General features: G+C 44.4%; 1 protein-coding gene across 9 annotated transcripts in view; it reads left to right on the top strand.

Annotated features, from left to right (window-relative positions):
• PITPNM2 (phosphatidylinositol transfer protein membrane associated 2) overlaps positions 1 to 21,241 on the top strand; it is a 123,614-nt gene that overhangs the window by 69,151 nt on the left and 33,222 nt on the right. For all 9 annotated transcript variants that reach the window (XM_015643801.3, XM_015643803.3, XM_015643804.3 and 6 more), the window contains 5 exons: positions 6,396 to 6,610; positions 7,864 to 7,985; positions 9,301 to 9,534; positions 15,978 to 16,301; positions 19,138 to 19,233. In XM_015643801.3, coding sequence (XP_015499287.1) covers positions 6,396 to 6,610; positions 7,864 to 7,985; positions 9,301 to 9,534; positions 15,978 to 16,301; positions 19,138 to 19,233 — 991 coding nt within the window. The remainder of the gene's footprint in view (positions 1 to 6,395; positions 6,611 to 7,863; positions 7,986 to 9,300; positions 9,535 to 15,977; positions 16,302 to 19,137; positions 19,234 to 21,241) is intronic.

A 21,241-nucleotide genomic window follows, 5' to 3' on the forward strand; every position in this document is an offset into this window, starting at 1 on the left:
TCTGTGTCTTGAGGTTACTTTCTCCTTCTTGAAATTGGCACTCTTTTGTTGGTTCCATGATCTTTAATGTGAGGGGACTCAGCTGTTCTGACTGGGGCACAAAAGCCTTTGACAGTCAGAAGTCATGTGTGCTGTTGTGCTTCAGCACTCTCCTGCATAACTAACAGTAAGCGTGATTTTTATTTTTAATTTAGTTCCTGTAACTTCCTGTTTGCTTTTAGAACATTGTGCACTGATAAAATTATGTTGGTTTTGATGTGATGAGAAATTTTGCATCCTGGCTTCTCTAAGAGTGGAATAGCTCTGTCTCCTCTGCTCCCTTCTCTCATTCTGAACAAAGCTTTTTGCTCAAGTATTGTCCTGGTTATGGTGCTGTGACTTTAACTGAGTGTTTCAGGTCTTTGACACACACTTAAAAAAAAAAGAAAGGAACAAGTTGTAAAGTATGGTACTTTTAGGATAACCCAGCATTTTGTTTTTATAGTCAAAGATGTAGGTTTTGATTACCTGCAGTAAATAGTGACCATGAATGGGGCCTGGTCTATCAGATATCTGCATCAGCAGGCAGAAGGTTGCTGGTGGTGAAAGCAGATTGCTGGTAATGAATTAGATGTCAGCTCAAATGCTTGTGAAGGAGTGGTTAACAGAACCCAGAGCTGAGTCACTCCGCAGCACAGGCGGCTGGAGGCAGAGTGGATACACCCTGAGCAGGCACACCCTCCCTGGACATGATACCATGTGCAGCAATCCTGTGCTGGGAAACCCCATGGAGAATAAAGCAAGCATTACTTCCAGGACCTTTTGGTGTTTCCCAATGTGCCCATCATCAACTTTTTGGTTTTAGGTGCTGTTTAATTCTGGCAGCTGTGGCTGGAATGTGTTGTCTTGTTTTGTGCTGTAGTATTTGATTTCTGATACTGCCACAATAAGCCAAATTACATGGCTGACACTAACAGGCTGCTTTTGTCATAACCTCTCCCAGCTTTTCTGTTCAAGTTTACCATGTGCAAAGCTCCAGTCACAGTACACTGGTGCTCCTCAGTCCCTGGTACCTGCAGGTGGGACTGAGGATGCCTGGTGGGCAGCTACTGGAGCATAGCAAGGAAGGCTCTTGGTGATGGGAAGAAGACACGGCTTTAAAAAACCAATTTTAAGAGTGAAATATCCCTCAGCCCAAATAATGTTCAGCTGGAGATAATTTGGAATATTTTTCCCTTAGTGTATGGAAGAGATTGAGAGCAAAGAGTTTATTCCTCTCCCCCAGCCTGAATTTTGTTTATACCTTAGGTGCCTTTACATTTCCTTTCTAAAAGTGGACATAACAGGTCTGGTTAGTGAAAACAGGTCTTAAGAACTCTCCAGTGATGGCAGGAGTCATCTTACCAAGAAGCTTCAGGCATTTTTGTGGTCTGATGGATTGTGTGAGGCACTTCATGCTTTCTCTGGTTCCCAAAGGAAGGGTCTGTTTCTGGGGACTTAATTGGTGTTTGTGGTAGCCTTAGCATCCAAAACAATAAAAAAATAGTAATTGGTCATAGAGAATGTTTTCTCAGCCTCCCTTGCCACAACAATATGAGCAAGTATGTTAGCAGGGTCCTCTGGGGATATTTGCTGTCATGTTCTTGTTCTGTGGTTACAGAGATGTCTTTGCTGCCCTTGTTAACTGAAACCATCAGCTGGCTGGAAACTTCTCTTATCCCTGTCTGTGTCTAAGTGGGCTAAAAAAAATCCTGGGAGTTCAGTGTTATTTTAATGCATTCTCCCAGAAGAGTTTTGTCAGACTATTAAAATACCCCCTTTCCAAATGGGAGCTGGAGGGGAAAAAAAACACCCCCCAAAAAATCTTCTGATTATTGTTTCCAGACAATGATTTGTGTCTCCCTTACCCATGGATGATAAGTCTGTTAAGCATGATGCTGTCATTCTTCATAATTGGAGTAATCTCAAATCAGAAGTCTCGTGAGTCCTGTGGCACTGTGACTGCACTGCTGAAGGGAAGTAAGAACAACATCAGGAAGCTAAAGCATCCCAAGCTTTTGTAATCACTGTCTCACTTAGACTGGGAGGTTGTACTGTAAGCAATAATCAGTGGTGAACAAGGTGAGAGTGTAGCTGCAATCTATTTTTGAAAGCTAGAACATGCCCAGATCACACATTATCACCATGCAGCCTACCCTGTCCTTACTGTTCTCTGCAGGACCATTGCAGTGCTCAAAGTATTTACAATAAAAACACACAACTTCAGGACAAGCTAAACCAGCTGAGCTGTTTGCAGTGCTGCTGTCAGCTTTGCAGAGATTCTCTGCTTGTGGACCTGAGCCTGTGAGCAGCCTGTGCTGGATTCCAGAGCAGGAACACAGGGAGGACTCTGGCTTAGATTGATATTCTTCTTGGTGTTCTGATTGGTTGATGGGGCTGTTTTACTTCTAACTGCCCAAAAGCAAAACATTACAAGGCAATCTTAATTTACACAGCCTGACTTGTGTATTTCTCCAGCTGATCCAATAAGCCACATCCAAATTGTTTGATCCAGCATTATGCATTCCCGTTCTGGGAATTCTGTTCCTTCAGCTGTGTTGAGACACCTTGGGGCTGTGGAAGTTTCTGTTGCCATCAACCATCGTTCCTTTATGGAGCTGTGTCCCACTAGGAAAACAAATTGCATTGAGTCACCTGGTTCAGTTCTCCTGGGCCAGGTCGTGTGCTGGACTGAGGCTTTGCAAGGTGTGCCCTGGTGGAGAGACACATTTCTAACTGGGAAAGGAGATGGAAGATCTGACAACTGATGAACCTGCCTGTGGAAAGCCCTGTTTACAGCTGTTTGCTGTTGAGAATGGCAGATGATAAATGGGATTAGGCTGGCCCAGTGGTTAAGTGATATTCATGGGAATTATTCATCTGTGATTGTTGTGCTGAGGTCATGTGCTGTGTCCCATGCTATGCTGCTGTGCCAAGAGATTTATTTTAATAGAAGCCTTTAAGTAACTGGCATTCTTGCTAATCATGGTGCATCTGCTTCTCTGGGTTCCCTGTTATGAGTAATTTAATGCTATTACTTTAGCTAGAAGGGATCTGTGTCACCATCTGTCCTGAAAAGCTATTGATGGGGCGGTGCAGAACATGGAGTGTCATCAGCAGGAGAGAGGGACATGGAAAAGGGATGACTGGATTTCCTCTTGTAATACAATATAAGATGGTTCACTGTGATTATACGTTAGATAAACTACATATAAAGGCTGTTAGCTACTCTTTGATTTGGTTGGGGACCATTCCTCAGATATTTATAGAGCGGGAAGATGCTGTGTCAGTAGTGAGTAGCAGTGACCCAGGTAATCTGCTAAATAAAGTCTCTATTTCTCTCTGAGGCAGAAACCTCTGAGACTGACCCTCAAGTGCCTACACATCTCCAGCAGATATCACTTGGAGAGGGCCTGCCACACACTTCTCAAGCCAAATGTTTTTTAATTGAGGGTTATTTTTTAATTGTTATTTACAGACCACTTCCTTGTAACCAGCCCTCTCCAGGCTGTAGCTCAGGCACAGTAGGCATGAAGAGGCTGCATGGCTGCAGAGCAAATTGCTCTTCACTCCCACAAGTGCTTCACTTCCACAGCACCACTTATGCCCAGAGTACCATCCTGGTCTCTCAAGTGCATGGGGCTGAACTCTTTATTTTTATTATATGAGAAACATATTTTCTCCTTGTCTTTCTGACTGGTCAGTAATTGCACTGTTCACCATCTCTCCTGACTCTTGGCCTTTCCTTACTTCACTGCAGCTCGTTGTCTTCTCAACAGCTGCTGAGTTGTGAGAGCCTGGAGGGTTGGGAAGCAGCTTTGTGTGGGTTTATCCTGGGGAGTTTCTCTTTGATCATACTATCCTTCCCAGCAGTGTGGTGTGTTATGAGTATAAATTTGGCCTGACTCAAAAGTCCTGGCTCTAAAGATAGTTTGGGATATAATCTTTGAATTTTTTTTTTTGATTTTTTTTTTTTTTGTCAGCAGAGCTACAGCTCTTATTTCACATTCATCTGAGAAAATGTTCTTGCTGCCCTTATCACATCTTACATAGATAAGTGACAAGTAGGAGGCATGTGAAGGGACAAAATTTGCTTAAGGTTTGTAACTGGGTGACAAAAGCTGTGGGCTGGAGTTGGTCATCTGGAAAGGCTGGAGGAGGAAGCACACCCTGCTCCCAGAATAGGGTTTGCAGTCTGCTGCAGCTGCATAGAAGTGAATAAAATAACCACAATTCAGAAGTGGGACGTGAACTGACTTTCACAGAGTCTCAGTGAATTTGGTTTTCCCTTCTTCCTTCTCTCCATGTTTTGGGACAATGACACTGTGCCACCCTCACATCTCCTGCCATCAGAGCCTCACCAGCTCCAGGTTGTGTGGAGAAGCCGCTGATGGAATTATTCATGTACAGCAAAAAAATGACCAGTTTTGTGAGTTCTCCAGAGTTCCAGCTGTTGGGTGAGAACCAGGCAGCTCATCTCCATGCAGGGAAGATTTTGTTAAAATCAGCTGAACAGGGAAAAGTGAAATGGGGAATGGTAGTGTTAGTGAGTAAAACCCCTCAGAGGATTTTGGTCCCAAATGAGGACTTGCAGAATTGACAGGAATTGCTGAAACTGTGCAGTCTAGAAGGGAGTTTTGAATAAATTGGCATGAAGAAAATTCATCTTTCCTCTGTTTATGACTTCCATGTGCTTCTGCCATATAATAAAACTCTATAATTTGTATGAACTGTTCAGAGCAGATGCTGTGCAGTTATTCTGTCTGACACTTTCACTGTGCTGGCTGGGTTACTGCCTTTTCTGAGACCTTTGAATTAACCAGATTTTGGGGTCATCAAGATTATTTAATGTTATTGTCATAAATATTTGTACAGGACTTGGTCAGTGCTTATATAAGAACTGAAAGAAAGTAGTTTGTTAGAAGAGATGTGTGCTTTAATGAGCTGCCAGCTGAGTGATAGAAACAAACTGTAAAAAAGTACTTTTCTGTTTTTCTGAGTTTTTTCTGTTGCAGTTTGTGGGGCAGGAAAAAGTGGTTATTTAGATTGTCAGTTATTTAGGTTTGTCAGTTATGGCTGTTTAAATTTAAAATCACTTGAGAGCTCTTTATAAACAAGGCTATTTACTTCTGAACAGCTCTGTTGGCTTAACATCCTGTCCTCAAAAGATAAGAAGTTGATCTCTTGCATCTTATTAATAATTTTCTGTTAAACCATGTTATCCTTTGAATTGTTTATATGCCAAAAATGAGGAGTTGTTATTGTGTTACATTTCACAGTTGATTCTTCGTATAAAATTCCTTTTTTCTCCCCTTAATTTCCAAAGTACTGTGCTCTAAAATACAAACAATAATCTGAAAATGCTAACAGAATGAATCTGTTGTTTGGAAATGATGAAGGTTATACATCATCCAATCTGCTGAAATGTGTGAGAAATTAATAAATATTTGGTTTGCCTCTAGCTCATCTTAGAAGCACTGAAATTAGTATTTTTTTATTGAGGGAATTTTTGCCAGGTTTCTCACTGAAGGACAGTCCTACAAATAAGCCAAAACGCGGAGGCTGCCAGGGGGTGCAGTGATCATTCTGGCAAACTTGGGTTGTTTCTTCTAAATATCTTAATTAGCAGAGCAAAGTCTCCAAGCTGTTCTTGGAGAGCTGCTGCTGGGCCAGATCACATGCAACAAACCCCCAAATCCTGTGGGTGTAGGTCACAGAACTGTCTTTATCACTGTGATCACGGAATCATTGAGGTTGGAAAAGACCTCTGAGATCATCAGGTCCAACCTGTGACCAATTCCCAGCTTGTCAACTCAACCAGGGCACAGAGTGCCACATGCAGGCGTTTCTTGAATGCCTCCAGGGCTGGTGGCTCCAATGCCTGACCACTCTGCCAGTGAAGAAATCCTTCCTGGTGTCCAGCCTGGGATGCTGCTGCACCAGGAGTGTGTGTGATTCTTCTTAAAATCAGCATGGGGATGTGCCAGCTTGGACAAACTCCCCTTGGCTGTGACATCTGCTGGTGCTACAGGATTTTGTGCTGTTGGGTGGTTCAGAGCTGGGGCCAAGGGGTGGGGTGTGATGTGTTACCTGTTCCAGGAACAGGAGTTGAGGTGTCATTACGTCTCTGTTCATACTGAGCATCCAAATGGAAATTGTCATGGGGTCCTGAATAAATCAAATCTCTATGTTGGCCAGATGAGTCTCTAAATTTTGCCTTTTTAATCTCTAGGTTTGGTAATCTTAGTGCTGGGGGGCTCAAAAGGATTCCTGGAAACCATCCCCAGTGTCCAGGTGCTTTGAGAGCCCAGTCCTTGTATGATGCCCTGGAAAATGAACATTTTTGTGATGTATTTGTGATCTATTTCCCCTTGCAGAAAAAGAGCAGAGAGGAGACATGTGGGGAAGGCAGTGGAGTGGAGATCCTGGAGAACAGGCCCTACGTGGATGGCCCAGGGGGCAGTGGGCAGTACACTCACAAGGTTTACCACATCGGGATGCACATCCCCAGCTGGTTCCGCTCCATACTGCCCAAGGCAGCTCTGCGTGTGGAGGAGGAATCCTGGAATGCTTATCCTTACACAAGGACAAGGTAAACCTGGGCAAGATGTCCACAGCTGTTCTCCTGTGTTAAAGAGAGGGCTTGATGTCACTCTCTGGCAGTGGCATTTTCCTCTCCAGTAATATCCTTCAGAGCAACCGGGGGCAAGTCCTAAAATTCCTGTTCTCAGGAGTTTGCCTGGGCTGACTGCACACCTACCAGAGAATTTGTGGCTCCTTGCTGTAAAATGTGGAGCTGTTTTGTCTGTCAAAGCTTGGGGAATCAATGGTTTTTATTTAGTCTTGTACCCTGCACTATGTGTTCTTCTTAACATTGCAGATCTCTGCAAGCTCAGGGAAATGATAAATGTGCACAGTGCTGGGACAGATGTCATGCTGAATCCTGTCAGGGAAGACAGGATGCATTTGTACAGGGGAAGGAAAAATCCTAATAAATAAATAAATAATCACAGCACTTCTTTTCTGGGAACTGTCTGTCATTTAACTAGAAAATAACAAACCTACATCCTATGGTTTTCACCCTGAGGAGGGAAGAGAGCCAGAGGCTCTGTGGAGCCCTCTGGGACCTCCTCGTTTCATCTGATTTTGTCAGGCAGGACTTCAGATACCCTGGAATAAATAACCTTTGTGCCAGTTGCTCCAGTTTAGAGCATTTGCTCTTTTTCAGATTTACAAATCTTGTCATCTTGCATAATAACAATAATAATAATAATAAATAATAGACAATAATAAAATAATAAAAAGGCTTTAATGTGTATTTTGATTTTTATGAAAAATCTAGAAAATTTTTTGGTTCTATTTTAGCTGGTCACTGCAAGTAACATCAGTCCTGGGAAGGTGGGGAGTTGGTGTTTGCATTTGGGCTGTTGCCAGTGACTGAATATAATGGAGCTGCCTCATTTTTAAGTGATTAAAGTTCACTTCCAGTCAGTTTTTATCTCTTCTCTTGAAATGCCTCTGAGTCAATCAGTTGGCCAGGAAACCTGTGCTGCACAGAACTAGTTCATATTTTATTCTGCCATAGGTTCCAGGCAGGAGCTTTGCTTTTCTCCTTGCACAGGTGCATTTCCAGGGTGTCCTTGTATTAGTATCTGTGTCACAACTTTTTAATATAGTGGACCCAAAATTTATCTCCTTGCTGAAAACTGGTGAGCTCCTGTCTTAAGAAGTTATTAAAGAACAATCTCTAGCTGGTATTTTAAGCTTATCTGAAGGAAAACAGGAGTGAAGGCTGGCTGGGATTTGAGGCTGATTTACTCTAAGCTGTGTTGTTCTGGCTCCCAGGTACACGTGTCCTTTTGTGGAGAAGTTCTCTATTGATATTGAGACGTACTACAAAACTGATCCAGGAGACCATAACAATGTGTTCAACCTCACTGCTGCAGAAAAAAGACAAACCATTTTAGGTAAATAGCCTTTCTCCTCTACTTTTTCCTGTTTTGTCTTTTTTTTCTTGGTGTGTCCATCTGCCTGTCCATCCTCCCTAAACACAACACACCTGCACCCCTGTCAGTGTCACTGCAAGTAGGGTTACATCAACTAGGGTGAGGATACAAAAATTTTCTTCTAGACTTGATGTAAATCCCATGAAAATAATTTGAATCTTCCATCTGTAAATTTAAGCTGGTGCTTTTCCATTTTATTTATGCAGCTCCCAGGAGGAGTAAGACAGCTAATGATTTTGGGGGTAATAAGTAGAAATAACCATAGAAGAGAAAAAAAAAGCTGTATAATTGTGAAAATATTGCTGTTTATTTGTGTGGCTCCTTCATGTATGTGAAAATGATTCCTAGCTGCACTTTTGAAGCATGAAGGTGCATTTAATTTTTGTTCCCTCTCCTTTTAGTCCTGCCCTCATGCAGGTTAACACTCACTCCACAGCTGTCTTTAGAAGATTGAATTAATGTAAGGAATTAATGAGAAAAGGCAAAAGTATTTCAATAAAGTACTTTTGTACTTCAACTGTCCTCATTCCTAGGCTTGTCTGACCAGGTTTTCACTGCTGAGCAGACTCAAGTTCCACCACTGCACTGAGAGTGTCACTTCTTGGGAAGTGTGAGCCTGCCCTTCAATCCAAACTTCAGATGCTTCTGTTGAGCTCTGGGGGTTGCAGGTGGTTAAAATACATTAATTCACTCCACTCCTGCTGCAGTTTCCACTTCTCCATTGTTGGATTGTTAATTAGGACTTTAGTTCAACTTTCTGCTTTCCACAGTACATCTGGTCTAACAATAGCAGCTGAGGAGTTCCCAGTCCACTCCTCTGATGGACCCAAAGATGAGATGTTCCATGGGCAATGTCTATTCCATAGCAGGGCAGGTGTATTTAACTGTCTTGGCTGAGACAGCTGCAGTGCTGTGAGTGATATTAGAAAAGCTGGAAGGTGGAATGTGCAAAGATCTGTGTGGAGCTGGAAAGACAAGAGTGTGCAGAGCTGCCAGAGTGCTGTGGATCTGCAGTTACTGTGGGCAAAAACATCTATTTGGAGCAAACCCTGTTTGCTGGAACTGTGTGTGCTCATTCCTCTGGCAGAGCTGATCTTTGCCCAGCAGAAGTGTATAAACAATTTAAATATCAGTTACTTAAGTGTAAGGAAAAAGAAACTAAATTGCTGTAATGCTTCTGGTACTTCCTAAAACAGAAATAACTCATGAAAAAATGATGTTTTCTTGTTTTGCTCAGGAAAAGGAAATGTCTAACTGTTTTTATTCTCTTCTATAGATCCTATTGATATTGTTAAAGATCCTATCCCTCCCCATGAGTACAAAGTTGAGGAGGATCCAAAGCTGTATAAATCAGTGAAGACTAAAAGAGGGCCCCTCTCAGAAGATTGGATTCAAGAGTACAAGAACAACCCTGGGAAATATCCCATCATGTGTGCATATAAACTGTGTAAAGTGGAGTTCAGATACTGGGGGATGCAGTCGAAAATCGAGCGCTTTATCCACGATGTTGGTGAGCATTTCTGGTCTTGCAGAGTTCACTCCTTAATGTTTGCACTGAATTGAAAATGGAGGTGAGGTCTGTGCAATGCATCACATCCCAAGAGATTCTCAGATCTGATGACTTTGTGGGTCAGCTCAGAAAAAATCCTATTATTCTGTCACTTATAATCATGGTATGTACAAATCCAAACCACGTGTACCCACTGGAAAGCTTTCAAGTCCTGTGTAGGCAAGATCTTGCATTCTCCCTTTTAAAATTTTTTTCTTTAAGATAAACTTGCCAGATCATTTCTAAACTCTGTCAGTCTTCTTTATTGTGGCCACAATCCATCCTGAAGGGCTGCCTGAAGAAATAAGCTTCCTTTCAGTGTCCTGAGTGGTTCCAGAAAACCACTCCCTGGAGCATCCCTAGTTTCTACCTGCCTTGTGACAGGGCTGATGGGGCTCTGAGTTGTGAGTAAATGTCCTTCTTTGATGGATGCATCGTTCTTAGGTCAAGGCTTTTAAGGAGGAATTGGATGTGTCTGGGAGTAACTAAGTGGAGACAGTACAGGTGCTGGCAGTCCTGGTGGTAATTTGTTCTTTGCAGGAAATCTACAAAACATCTGATACAGTTTCTGAGCCTTGACACAAATGACAGGATCTATGGCCAAGTAGAAAACCTATATGATGTTTTAGAGGAGCATTCCCATCCGAAAGGGCAGAGCTCTGGCTGTCAATTGGCAAAGAAAATGTCAAAAAAAAAGAGTGTGTAGAGGATGCTACCACCTTCCTGTGCACTGTAAATCTGCCTGCATGACCTCTACAACTCTGCTTTTGATGTTCAAGTCTTCATGAAGTGCCTGATTCTAGCATAAGTAATTTTCAAGCTCTTTGCAGTCACACTGTGCTCCTGAGAGCTAATGTGAAAAACACTGATAGAGCAGTGGAGAATAGTGTGCACCTCTCTCTGAATGCTCACAGGTTTTCTTACAGTGCCTTTGCTTTTCTTTAGTCAGGGATGGAAGTTTTTCCAGCTGTAGACTGTGTTACAAGTGCCTCTCTGCACTGAACTCCCTTGGTGTTTTGGGGACACGGGTTAATTTAGTGTATGCTTGAAAACACAGAGGCAGAATAACATCTCCATTGTATCTGTTAAATGAAAAAGGAGCATGTGACTCTTCCAGTTGTTCAGAGGTGTTTGGCATAGATTAACCGTGGTCCCTTAGAAACATTGCTTTTGTATTCCGTGAAAGATTGCCTGCCATTTCCCTCTTGATTGAGGCTTTGCAGAGAGCAGAGCCAGCTCATTGTCTGCCTTTCAAAAGCTTTTCCAGCCTGTTGTAAAGATTGCAAATAGTGTTTTTCGAAGTGGTTAAGATGCATAAAATCGGGGAAGTCTTTTAGGCAAGACAAAGTAGAGTGGGTAAAAAGTGAAAGTAAAAGCTTGGGGTATCTGCAGGAGCTTTGTGGCCTCCCCCTGCTCTGGGATAGCCATGGGGAAGCCATGAGTGGGCAAAGTGCCACAGCATTTGTACCAAAGCCAGCAATGTGTGAGGATGTTTAAGCTGGAAAGATGTGGTTACAACAGGACTGACCAGGCTTAGATGCAGATTCCCATTGGGGCTCTCAGCTGATGGCCAAAAGCAGATGAAGACCTTTGTGGGTTGTGTACCTGATGGTGGGCCAAGCTCCCAGGAGCCAGAGATGTGGTGGTGGGTCAGCCCCTTCTTCCTTGGCATTTTCCTCCTTGTTCCTCTGTTCCCAACTGGAGCAAATTTATCTCTTGGGGAATTAGCCCATCCTGTGCAGAGTCACCAAGCCAGCAAGGAAACAAACAGCAGGATCCAAACTCTGCCCAGTGGGGAGCAATGCTTAGTGGAGCAAACTAAAATTAGAGAATGGGTTGAAAAAAGAGCAGGTCTGAGGTAAGTGATGGATGGCTTGAGCAATGTGGAAGGGCTGCTGAGCACAGAGGGAGGAACTCTGGGGGACGGTGTTGAAACGTTCTCACTCGTTCTGAGTGCAGCAGCCATTCTTTCCCATGACTAATTGGACAGTTACTCAGTGCTTTGACAGCCTGAGACACAGACTAAAATTGTGATTGTGGGCTATTAGTCTACTTGGCTGTAATATTTGTATGCTTTTTTACTCCTTTCCCATAGATTTTAAGTTTAATTGGACTGGCACTGCATAATGTTCTGCTCCCACTTGCTTCCTAATGGTGCATGTGGGCTCTGAGTCTTTTGTTGTTAAACAAGTGTGTTGACTGTGTATGGGTTATTAATTATATACTGTGGCAAAGTGTGTTCCATCCCAGTAACTGGAGCTTTGTCTAAGCCACTGTGTCCTAGGCTAAATATGCCCAAATTGCTGCACAGTGGTGAGGTGGTTTTTGAAAGCTCTTTTGCAGAACTTTGGCTTCACCAAAGCTCTCAAATGACTCAGTTCATCCATTGCCCACTGGATCCCAAAGGCAGAGTTTTATCTGTCCAAGGGGGGAGGCAGGTTGCTGTTGGCATGATGTGGATTTGACCACAGGCTTTTCTTTGAGAGGGCTCTGAGCAAGGGAGGGCAGGGAATCAAACAGGTGTGACTGCAGGTGGCCTCTGGTTGGGTTGTACTGACAAGGTTATGGGATCTCTTGGGATTGTCAGGGAAGTAGTGTTGCACATGGACAATCTGGCATCCTGTATTTGCTGACAAGAAATTGTGATTATAAAATTGCATTATAAAATTATTTGGGAGGTTGCTTCTAGGTACAGAGGCAATGGGTATCTTAATTAATCTCAACTGCTTCATTAGGATATTGATGGCATTTGGGGCAGAATTTGTTGGTGGGCTTTGTGATCTATTTCCATTGAGTTCTTATTAAATTTACTATTTTTATTTCACATTGAAAAACAAGCCCAGAACTACAGACCAAAGCTTTTTAAATTCACATGAACTTCCTCTCTGCCTTGGCTTCTCTAATGGTCATTTACACTTCCTTTTTTATGATGGAGTCCAGCACCACAAATCATTAGCAGGAGTCAGCACCTCATGGATTCAGCCAGCCTCTGAGTTGTTGAGATGGTGAGCTGGAAATCAAATGATTTAAATGTTTGCACCCTGCTCAGCTCTTCACAGATGATCTTTCTGCACAGCACAGTGGGAAATGTTACAATAATTAAATCAACACATGATGACGGGTGCTCTGAACTCAGCCTGCACATTTGTGCATGTGTGATGTTATTGTTTGTTTGTTTTTTAAGCAAAGCATTGCACTCTGGAGAAATGATAGTCTGCTTAATGACTGATAACCAGCTGGTACCTGCATCCTTGTCAAAAAACCTCTTCCCATTTTTTCTGGGTGGCTTCAGTGAGCTGCCTGATGAGGCTGGGGGGTTTTCCCCTGATTCTGGGGAAGAGGGTTTGGATAAGCTTGGGGCATGTTGGTGGAGTGGGGAAACCTGCTGGCACAGCAAACTTCCAACTGTGCTGCAGCTGGGGCAGTGTGGGACAGAGACTTCTCTGGCTGAGCAGGACACCTTTACACCTTCTCTTCTTCCAGGGGGAAAAAAGGAAAGCCAACTGGGCCACAGATTTCCCTCAGCAGTCTCCTCATGGGCATCTGCTACAAAGAGAGTTTTTTCCCAATTACGCTCTTTCCTGGGTCTGGTGTCTCCCCTCCTTTTCACTTTCCAATAAAAAACTTCTTTTTTTCTCAAAGGTTTTGATACAAAAATGCTTTGAGACTTGGTTTTTTTGCATTGCACAGGGAGAGCAGCAGTGTCTGGACAGGTGAGGTCAGTCATTTGTAGCTGGATCCTGGCTCCCTGTAGCTGTATGGAACACTTGTGTTCCCTGGATCTCTGCTGGGAGGCTGCAGGCTGGGCAGGAATTCAGGACCCACTGCTGTGCACAGAGGAGCCCCTCAAGTTCTCTTCCCTAGCACCAAAGCCTTTTATGCAAGCCATGGCTTTTATTTTTCCACAGCCTCATTCTCCCCTAGGTTTTCTCCTCGTGTTTAAGAGAGAGAAATGCAGCACTGCTGGAACATCCCAGGTGAAGGCCAAATGCTGGAAAAGTAATCTGCTTTTTGGACTTCTTAACTAACCTGGAGGGGTAGAGGGACAGCAGCTGTGACGCCCTGTAGTGCCATCCTATTTTCAAAGGAGCAAAGCCTTAAGGAAGGGGTGGTTTGGGATGTCTAATCAAAGGGATGTGAGCAGGGCACATGGGGAGGTCTGTGGGTTGGCAGGAAGCAGTGCAGGTGATTTTTGAGATCTAAGAAGGCAGAGAGGAACTTCAAGAGACTTTTTTTTTTACCCCCAAGTGGTTTTTCTGTTCCCTGTGATGTTAGTCCATTAAAACACAGATATGTGGTGGGTGGCATCTGTGACTCTACACAGAGAATTTCTGAGGAGTTGGGGCACTGATACATCAAGGCTGGATTCAGGAGCAGGAGTGGAGCCTGCTGAGCCCTTGAACAGGGGAAGCCATGGGATAAGAGCAACAATCACTTCTGTGTCTGATCACAGTCTGTTTTCAAGGTGTTCCAAGCAAGGTAGAAGTGGACACTGTGGGTGTGGAAGTACAAAGGGTGGTGTGGTGTTTGGGACAGCGAGAGAAATGTTTTCTTGGCTTTCAGTGTGGGTGTGATGCAAATTTAATCTTGGTTTTTAAGCTCTCTGGTTGTCAATCATAACAGGAGGTGAAGAGGCTAAAACATTCTTCTGTAGTTCTGCAAAAAGTAATCTGGCAGAGGAAATAACTCTGAATCTCTCGACTCAGGTTGAACAGAATTAAGGTGCTGAAGGCTGTCATTCTGCCCCCATAAGGTCACACTCTGCTGGCTCAAACTTGCCTCTCCCTTCTGAAAGTCAGTCAGCAAAATGCATCAAATATTGATAGATTTAATCTTACTGTGTAAATGAAGTTCAGGTTGAGCTGCTCTGTGGCATTAGCTGCTGATCTCAGTGGCCATTTCCTCCTGATAGCCTGGCTTGGGATGACTGGTGGCATTAAGGACTGACCAAAGAGCAGAACAGACAATAAAGTACTCAGACCTGGAAGGTGATAAACATACAAAAATACGCTTTTTGTGTGTTTAGAAAAAAACAACAAAGAGTGATTGCTGAAAACAAACTGGGTCTTTAGGCTGAACATCACAGCAACTGTGACAGTAGTGAGATCTGAGGTTTTCTGTACAGCAGGGAAGTCTGTGTTGCTGGAGGCACCTTAGAAACCCTGCACAGGTTGGGACCATCCCCCTTTGGCCATGCTCCTGGAGATGGAAAGTGGTTTATGAAGGATGTCTTTCCTCATGGTGGTGCTTAGAGAGCTCTATCTGCAGCTCCCAAAATCTAAATGATTTTAATTGATTGCTCTCTTAATCCCACTGACAGAAAATCCCACTGGTGCTTTTGGCTTGTCCTTCAACCCATCTCTGCCTCAGTTTCCGAGTAATTAAAGAGGGGGCAATATTAATTGATTGTGTATTATCAGAAAACTCCTGTGGATCAGTTAGTCAGTATTTACAGAAGCTTTAAAAGCATCATTACTGCTGTGTGATCTCATCAGGAATTAATAGCAGTTTGGAGTTTTAACCTATTGTGAGCTTTTACGGAGTAATATTGGTGAAAATACTGAGTGACTTTTATGTTTTAAGAGTCTTGGGGGTGTGATGAGTGAGTCTTGAGAAGAGTCTCTGTTGCCAGGTCAGGTGCATCGTGTGTTGATACTGAGGCTATTGTTTCTTTCAGATATGTGATACACTGAAATATTTTAAATTGGCTTTACCCAGTCCATTTTTCTCCTGCATCAGAAGACAGATGGTATCTGCAAAATAAAGCATATTTTTCCTTCCCTTACTTTGCTTTCTATCCCATTATCTCAGAAGCTCCCATTTGTGATGCTGTTTTACAGATACATAGAAACCAGGTGCAGAAAACGGGTTTCCAAGGGAGAGAATGGTGTGGGATGTGCTTTTGTAACAACTGGGGAGGGCTGTGGAGCATTCATCGAGGAATGACTTGAAACTCTCCAGGATTTAAAAAAAAAAAATTCAGTAGTTTTCTTCTTTTTTCTTTTTCTTTTTTTTTTTTTTTTCTTTTTAAGTCCTGGTAATGTATTTCACTTTGAAGGCAGGATCCAAATGTTACAACTTCCTAGAACTTCAGTGAGCTGAAACTGTGGTTGGTGCATGGCTCCTCCTTGGTGGAGCAGGCAGCCAAAGTCTTCCATGCAAAACTAGGAAATCCCTTTGCAAGCTGAAGGCAGTGACAGAAGACTGGCTGGTTTCAGTGCGTGGTTGATTAGGAATAATTGAGGGATAAAGTACATGAAGTGACCCGTTTGTCACCCTGACTGTGTGAAGGTCCTGCACTGTGAGTTGGATGTCACTGTGCTGTCCCTGGCATGATGTAGAGAGGGGAGCACGTTGGTTCCTGCACTTTGTGCTCTGGTGACAGGGACGTTTTGGCTTTGCAGGCCTGCGGAAGGTCATGGTCCGGGCCCACCGCCAGGCCTGGTGCTGGCAGGACGAGTGGTACGGGCTCACCATTGAGGACATCCGGCAGCTGGAGAAGGAGGCCCAGCTGATGCTGGCCCAGAAGATGGCCCAGTTCTGTGGTGAGAATGACACAGAGCAGCACAGTGTCAAGGACACTCCTGGGGAGAAGGAGGTGGAGCCCAGCAAGGGGTCACCCGCAGACACCGAGGACGCCTCTGCGAACAGCGACGCGGCCTCCGGCAGGTCACTCACCAAGCAGTGGTCCACCTCCTCCAAGTCCTCACGGTCTTCAAAGAGAGGAGGTAAGATGCTGCCAATGACTTGCTCTTCTGAACTCATGGATGTTGGGCTTTTGGGAGGTTGGACCATGTCTCCTTGTGGCAGGTGCCTTTGGGACAATGTGTATTAGTCCTATGAGTCCTGTTAGCTCAGAGGCCTTCTCTGCTGGTGCTGGTGCTGCAGGCTCAGTCTTCTGACCTGTTTTGGGTTTGGGAAGGTTTCTAGTTATCCCATAACTGTGACTCAGTGTCACATGGCAGAGTTGTTGCAATGTCAAAAGCACAGAATCTGTAAAAACACTGTAGAGGAGCAGGCAGGAGCTGGCTGGCAGCACAGAGTTAGTCCTTGTTACCCAGGAGCCACTGGTGGCTTTCTAAGGCCCTTCCATGGTGTTCCCTTCTGGATATCTGCTCATCCTTGGTACCTGTGTCACAGCAGGTACCTGTGCTCCTTGGCCAGGGTTCTGTGCCACCATGTGTCTGTCATTTCAGGAGGGGGGTTTGGCTCCATGGGGCTGCACACAGTGGAACATCTGAATGGGGAGATTAAGGCAGGAACCCCCAAAGGTGTGTGGGAGCTGCTGTCTTCCCCTGGTGATGATGTGCAGTAGCTGTTTGGAGACAAAACTTCTCCCTGGGATTGGGTGGGACTGTGGATCATGTCTGCATTCCCTTTGAAACACCATTCAGGAAGCTTTCAGGATTTTGATGTTAAAGCTCTGCTGTGGATACCCTGGAAGGATTCAGCTTTGAGTCTTGGATTTTGTTATTCTCCTCTCCCTTGGGACTCAGCTCATTTTGCTGTACTTCCCTTCTTTGGACTGTTCTGTACAAAAGGGTGAATCCCCAGTAAGTTAGAGCCACGAGGTTCAAACCCTCAGCAATTCCCTCTCTGTTTAGCCAAGTGCTTCTGGTAGCAGGGAAATAGCAGCTCTCACTGCAAGAGGGAGAAAAAAAAATCATGAAAACCCCAAGGGGCAGCATTTCTTCCAGTGATGGTGGAAGGGAACGTCTGGGTGAGTGAAGCTTCTCCATCTATCATATGCACTAAATATTGGGAGTTGAGTCTCCATTTTTATTTCCCACTCCATCACTGATTTCATCGCGGGGTGAATGAGAGACGAGCAGTAGTTTTACCTTGTGATGACTCACTCGAGTGAGCCCCAGGGAAGAACCTACCAGATGCTTCACAAATCACTGCATAAAGATAAAAATGCTGGCTACTTTGCCTGCACCAGGATTTTATATTGATGTACCCATCTCCCATTCTGCTCTTTGCACAAACCCCCTCTTCCACTGCTGGCACGTTCGCTGGGAGCTCAAGTTTTCAGACCTCTCAGGGTTTCACTTGAAGGTTTTCACTGGGAGCAAAGCATGAATTTCTTTTCAACGGCAGAATGTCTCAGATTTTACAAGGAAAAGTAATGAAAGAAATTAATTGTGATGTGCTGGGAAGTACGTCACACAGATATTTTAATCCTCCTTCATGCTGGCAGCACATTACCATATGGAAGCAAGGAGGGCTGTCGCGACGCACCGCCACCTCCAGCTGAAAAAAATGCCTTTTTTCCAAAAGATTTTCCTTTCCTCCACCACCTGAATGAGACCTCTGGTGATGGCAGGACCCTTGTTGCCCTCCCATATGTTATTAAGTTCTCTATTTTTAGCAACTATTATGCGAGTGCCTTGACGTCACTCCAGCGTGAATTAGCTCTGCTCTGCCACCTCCTCTCTGGCTGCTCCCGAGGGGTGGGCGGTGGGGTGCTGGGGGCTGCTGAGCTGCAATTACATGACTCTGCACAGGGTCTCCATCCTCGTTCCATGTGACAGCTGGGTGGGAGATTAAAAGAATTTTACTTATATATTCAACTCTGTTGGAACAATAGCACGAAACGACTCGTGCGGCTGTCACAGTAACCGGAGCCCTTCAGGCTCTTGTATATGCTAAATGAGGACTTGTCAGTCTCCTCAGGTTGTTGCTGGGTTAGGTGGCTGCTGTGAGTGCTTTGTGTGCTCTGTGTGACAGGCACCAGGGGACAAACCCTCTCTCCCATCGTTTTCTGGACAGTGCTCCCTTCAGCAGGCGGCTGTTCTGAGACAACTTCAGCCGAGAAGAGCTCAGGCTGGATGGCTGCTAAATTATATCTGAAAAAAAAAGAAAAGAAGAAGCCATAATGTGTTTATATTTAGCTCAGAGAACTGTGGAGGGGAAAGTGAAAGGGAGCGGGTAGGTGTGAGAACACGAGAGCAAACAGCACTAAAAGGACTTTGGGGTTTCTCCTTGCTCGGTCAGGACCACAGCTCTGACAGCTCCCTTTGAAGTAGTCAGATAGCATGTTGTTTAAATCATTCAAGTTTAAAGTTTAAATAGATCTCTAATCCAATTTGTGTGGAAGCAATTTCCTTCCAGAAAACAGATTATTCCTCTCCAGGCTGCTCTGCTGAGCTACCCACCCGAAAGTTAGCGAAGCAGAGGCATGGCTTGTGTGCTGATGAGAGGCACGGAGAGAGCTTCCAATCAGCCTGCTTCCTTCCTAATTGCAAACTTTAAAACCCAGCTGATTTTGCACGTCCTACTAACAATTATAAATAGCTGCCATTCAAAATAGCAGAAGAGTGATCCAAGCAGCTTTGCTTTAATGTAGCATCTTGCTGGCAGGTTCTACCAACAGTAAACAAACAGGATCTGTAAAGCGGTACACTGACATCACACCAGCATCATCGGGGTTTTGTGTTTTTTAATATTGCAGCAGTGAATTTTCTTAGAGAACACATGATTCTTCCTCCAGCAAAGATCATGTTGGGAACTCTCCGTCTTGTCGATGTAGCGTTTCGCATAAAGCTTTTTTGTTTTTTCCAGCAAGTCCCTCGCGCCATAGTATCTCCGAGTGGAGGATGCAGAGCATTGCCAGGGATTCAGATGACAGCTCAGATGATGAATTCTTTGATGCACATGGTATGTGGAGCCTAAATCACCATCGTTTGTTCCCTGAAATGGTGGGGTAAGAGAACGGAAGGCATGAAGGGCGGGGGGTGAGCAGGGAAGGAAGCGAGACTTTTTTGCTTTGAAGTCTTTTCCTTTCTAGCCACGATGTGCAGCTTCGGTGCAGCTTCTTCCAGCATCACCCAGCAGACTCTTGCATTAATGCAGCACCATTTCAGGTGCAGGCTGAGCTGTTTGAGGGAATCTTGAACAGTCTTAGCCCCGAGGGCTGTATTTTATTTGGTACAAATGAGTGTGTGTGAAATCCAGCAGTACTAACTGGGCTGTGGGTGTGTCCTAATGATTCACTGTGACTGATTATTTTTCTAATTTGTTTTTTAATCAGTAAGAGGTATGATTAATTGTCCTGTCTGGGCCTCAAGAGACCCAAATTTGCCTTTATTAACTCCTCATGCTCCCATTCCAAGAAATACAGCAGCGAATGCAGCAAGGTACTTCAGGTGCCAAAATGAACCTGTGTTGATTCCAGAATTCTCAAAATAATTTGATTTTCTGTATTAAGAGAACACCTTTGTATTTTTTTCCTCTGTGCATGTGTATGTGAAGAAGCTTTTTTCCTCTACACTCATTTTATATATTGTACTTAATGCAAATTTAAGCCTGAAGGGCTCTGTCTCTATTGACAACAGATGGACTTTCCTCCCAGCTGGTCTGATGGAAGTGAGAGGTGCAGTATTTGCTGGTGAACTTGGGAAGTGCAGTTGTTAGAAGATGACACCCCAGTTTTGCAAAGCAGGATTTTGCTGATGCTCAGCTGAAGTTCAGCCTCCAAAAATCGATAGTATTGGGTTCCAGAAGAGTTGTCCCATGAGTGTTTAGGCATGGATGTCCAACTGTGAGGTAGAAAGGGCTGTGTTGGTGTGACCTGCACAACAGCAGCTGGAATGACCAGGACATGTGTAAGCTGGCATAAATGTGTGTTTCCTGCCGGGAAAGGGAAGGACCAACTTAAAGTGTCTCTGTTTATTAACTTACATAGCATTTACAGCAAGTATGTGAGGGATTTATTGGAGCAATGTGCATAGAAGGGAAGAGGAGTGAGTCATCCGAACGGCACCGTCGCTATCCACGCGCTTTTTGCCTTTTTAATTACTCAGTAATAAAACTGAGATGGGGATGGCTCTGCCTGGGATCCAAGGCCCTGGGGAATCCCTGGCATGCTCCTAACAGGCCTGGGAAGGGGAATTAACAAAAATGAACCTTGTGCACCTCTGTTGCAATACTTGTAGGAGGTTGCTAAGAGTAAAAGCAGCTGCTCTCTTGTGAGTCTCTGTGTACGCACAGTTTGTCCTCTGCAGTTGGCACGGTTGGGTTGAAAAGTCTGCCTAAATCTGGTGGGATTTTGGCTCATGAGTCAAAGCCTTGGTGTGTGTGTGCAGCTGAACAGAGCCCCATCCTCAGGAGGGACTGCTTGGTGCCCCCTGGCCCGCAGAGACCCCAGGTCTATGAGCAGGGATGAGGCTCTGCTTGCAGCTCATCCCACCGGGGTCGCTACCATGGGAACTGGCAGGGCTCAGGATGTGAGTCAACAGCCAGCAGAGTTCCTCAGAAGTGCTTCCCATACACACACACACACATTTCCTCGCAGTGCAGTGGGCGTAACCTGAGCCCAAGAAGATTCCTTGTCTCCAGCTTCCCACTCACCCTCATTCACTGGTAAAGATAGTGACAAATACAGTAATATCCAATATCTATCCTGTAATAAATGCTAATAATGGGAGTAATATCCCATTCAGGGATCACTTGAGCAGCAGTAAGGGCTGTAATTAGACCTCTCAAGGAATTAAGTTTAATATTTAGATTAAGTTGCTGGAGGAGCTTTGAGTGCAATCGTCCTCTTAATTCTCTGTGAGCACGTGTGTTACAGGCCTGTGCTTTCCACTTGCTCTGGACAGGCAGCTCCACACTCCTGTGTACAGGGAAATTGGGATTTACTCAAATTTTTTCCATGGCTGAAAAA

This window comes from Parus major, chromosome 15 (genome assembly GCF_001522545.3).
Source record: "Parus major isolate Abel chromosome 15, Parus_major1.1, whole genome shotgun sequence".
Lineage (NCBI taxonomy): Eukaryota > Metazoa > Chordata > Aves > Passeriformes > Paridae > Parus > Parus major.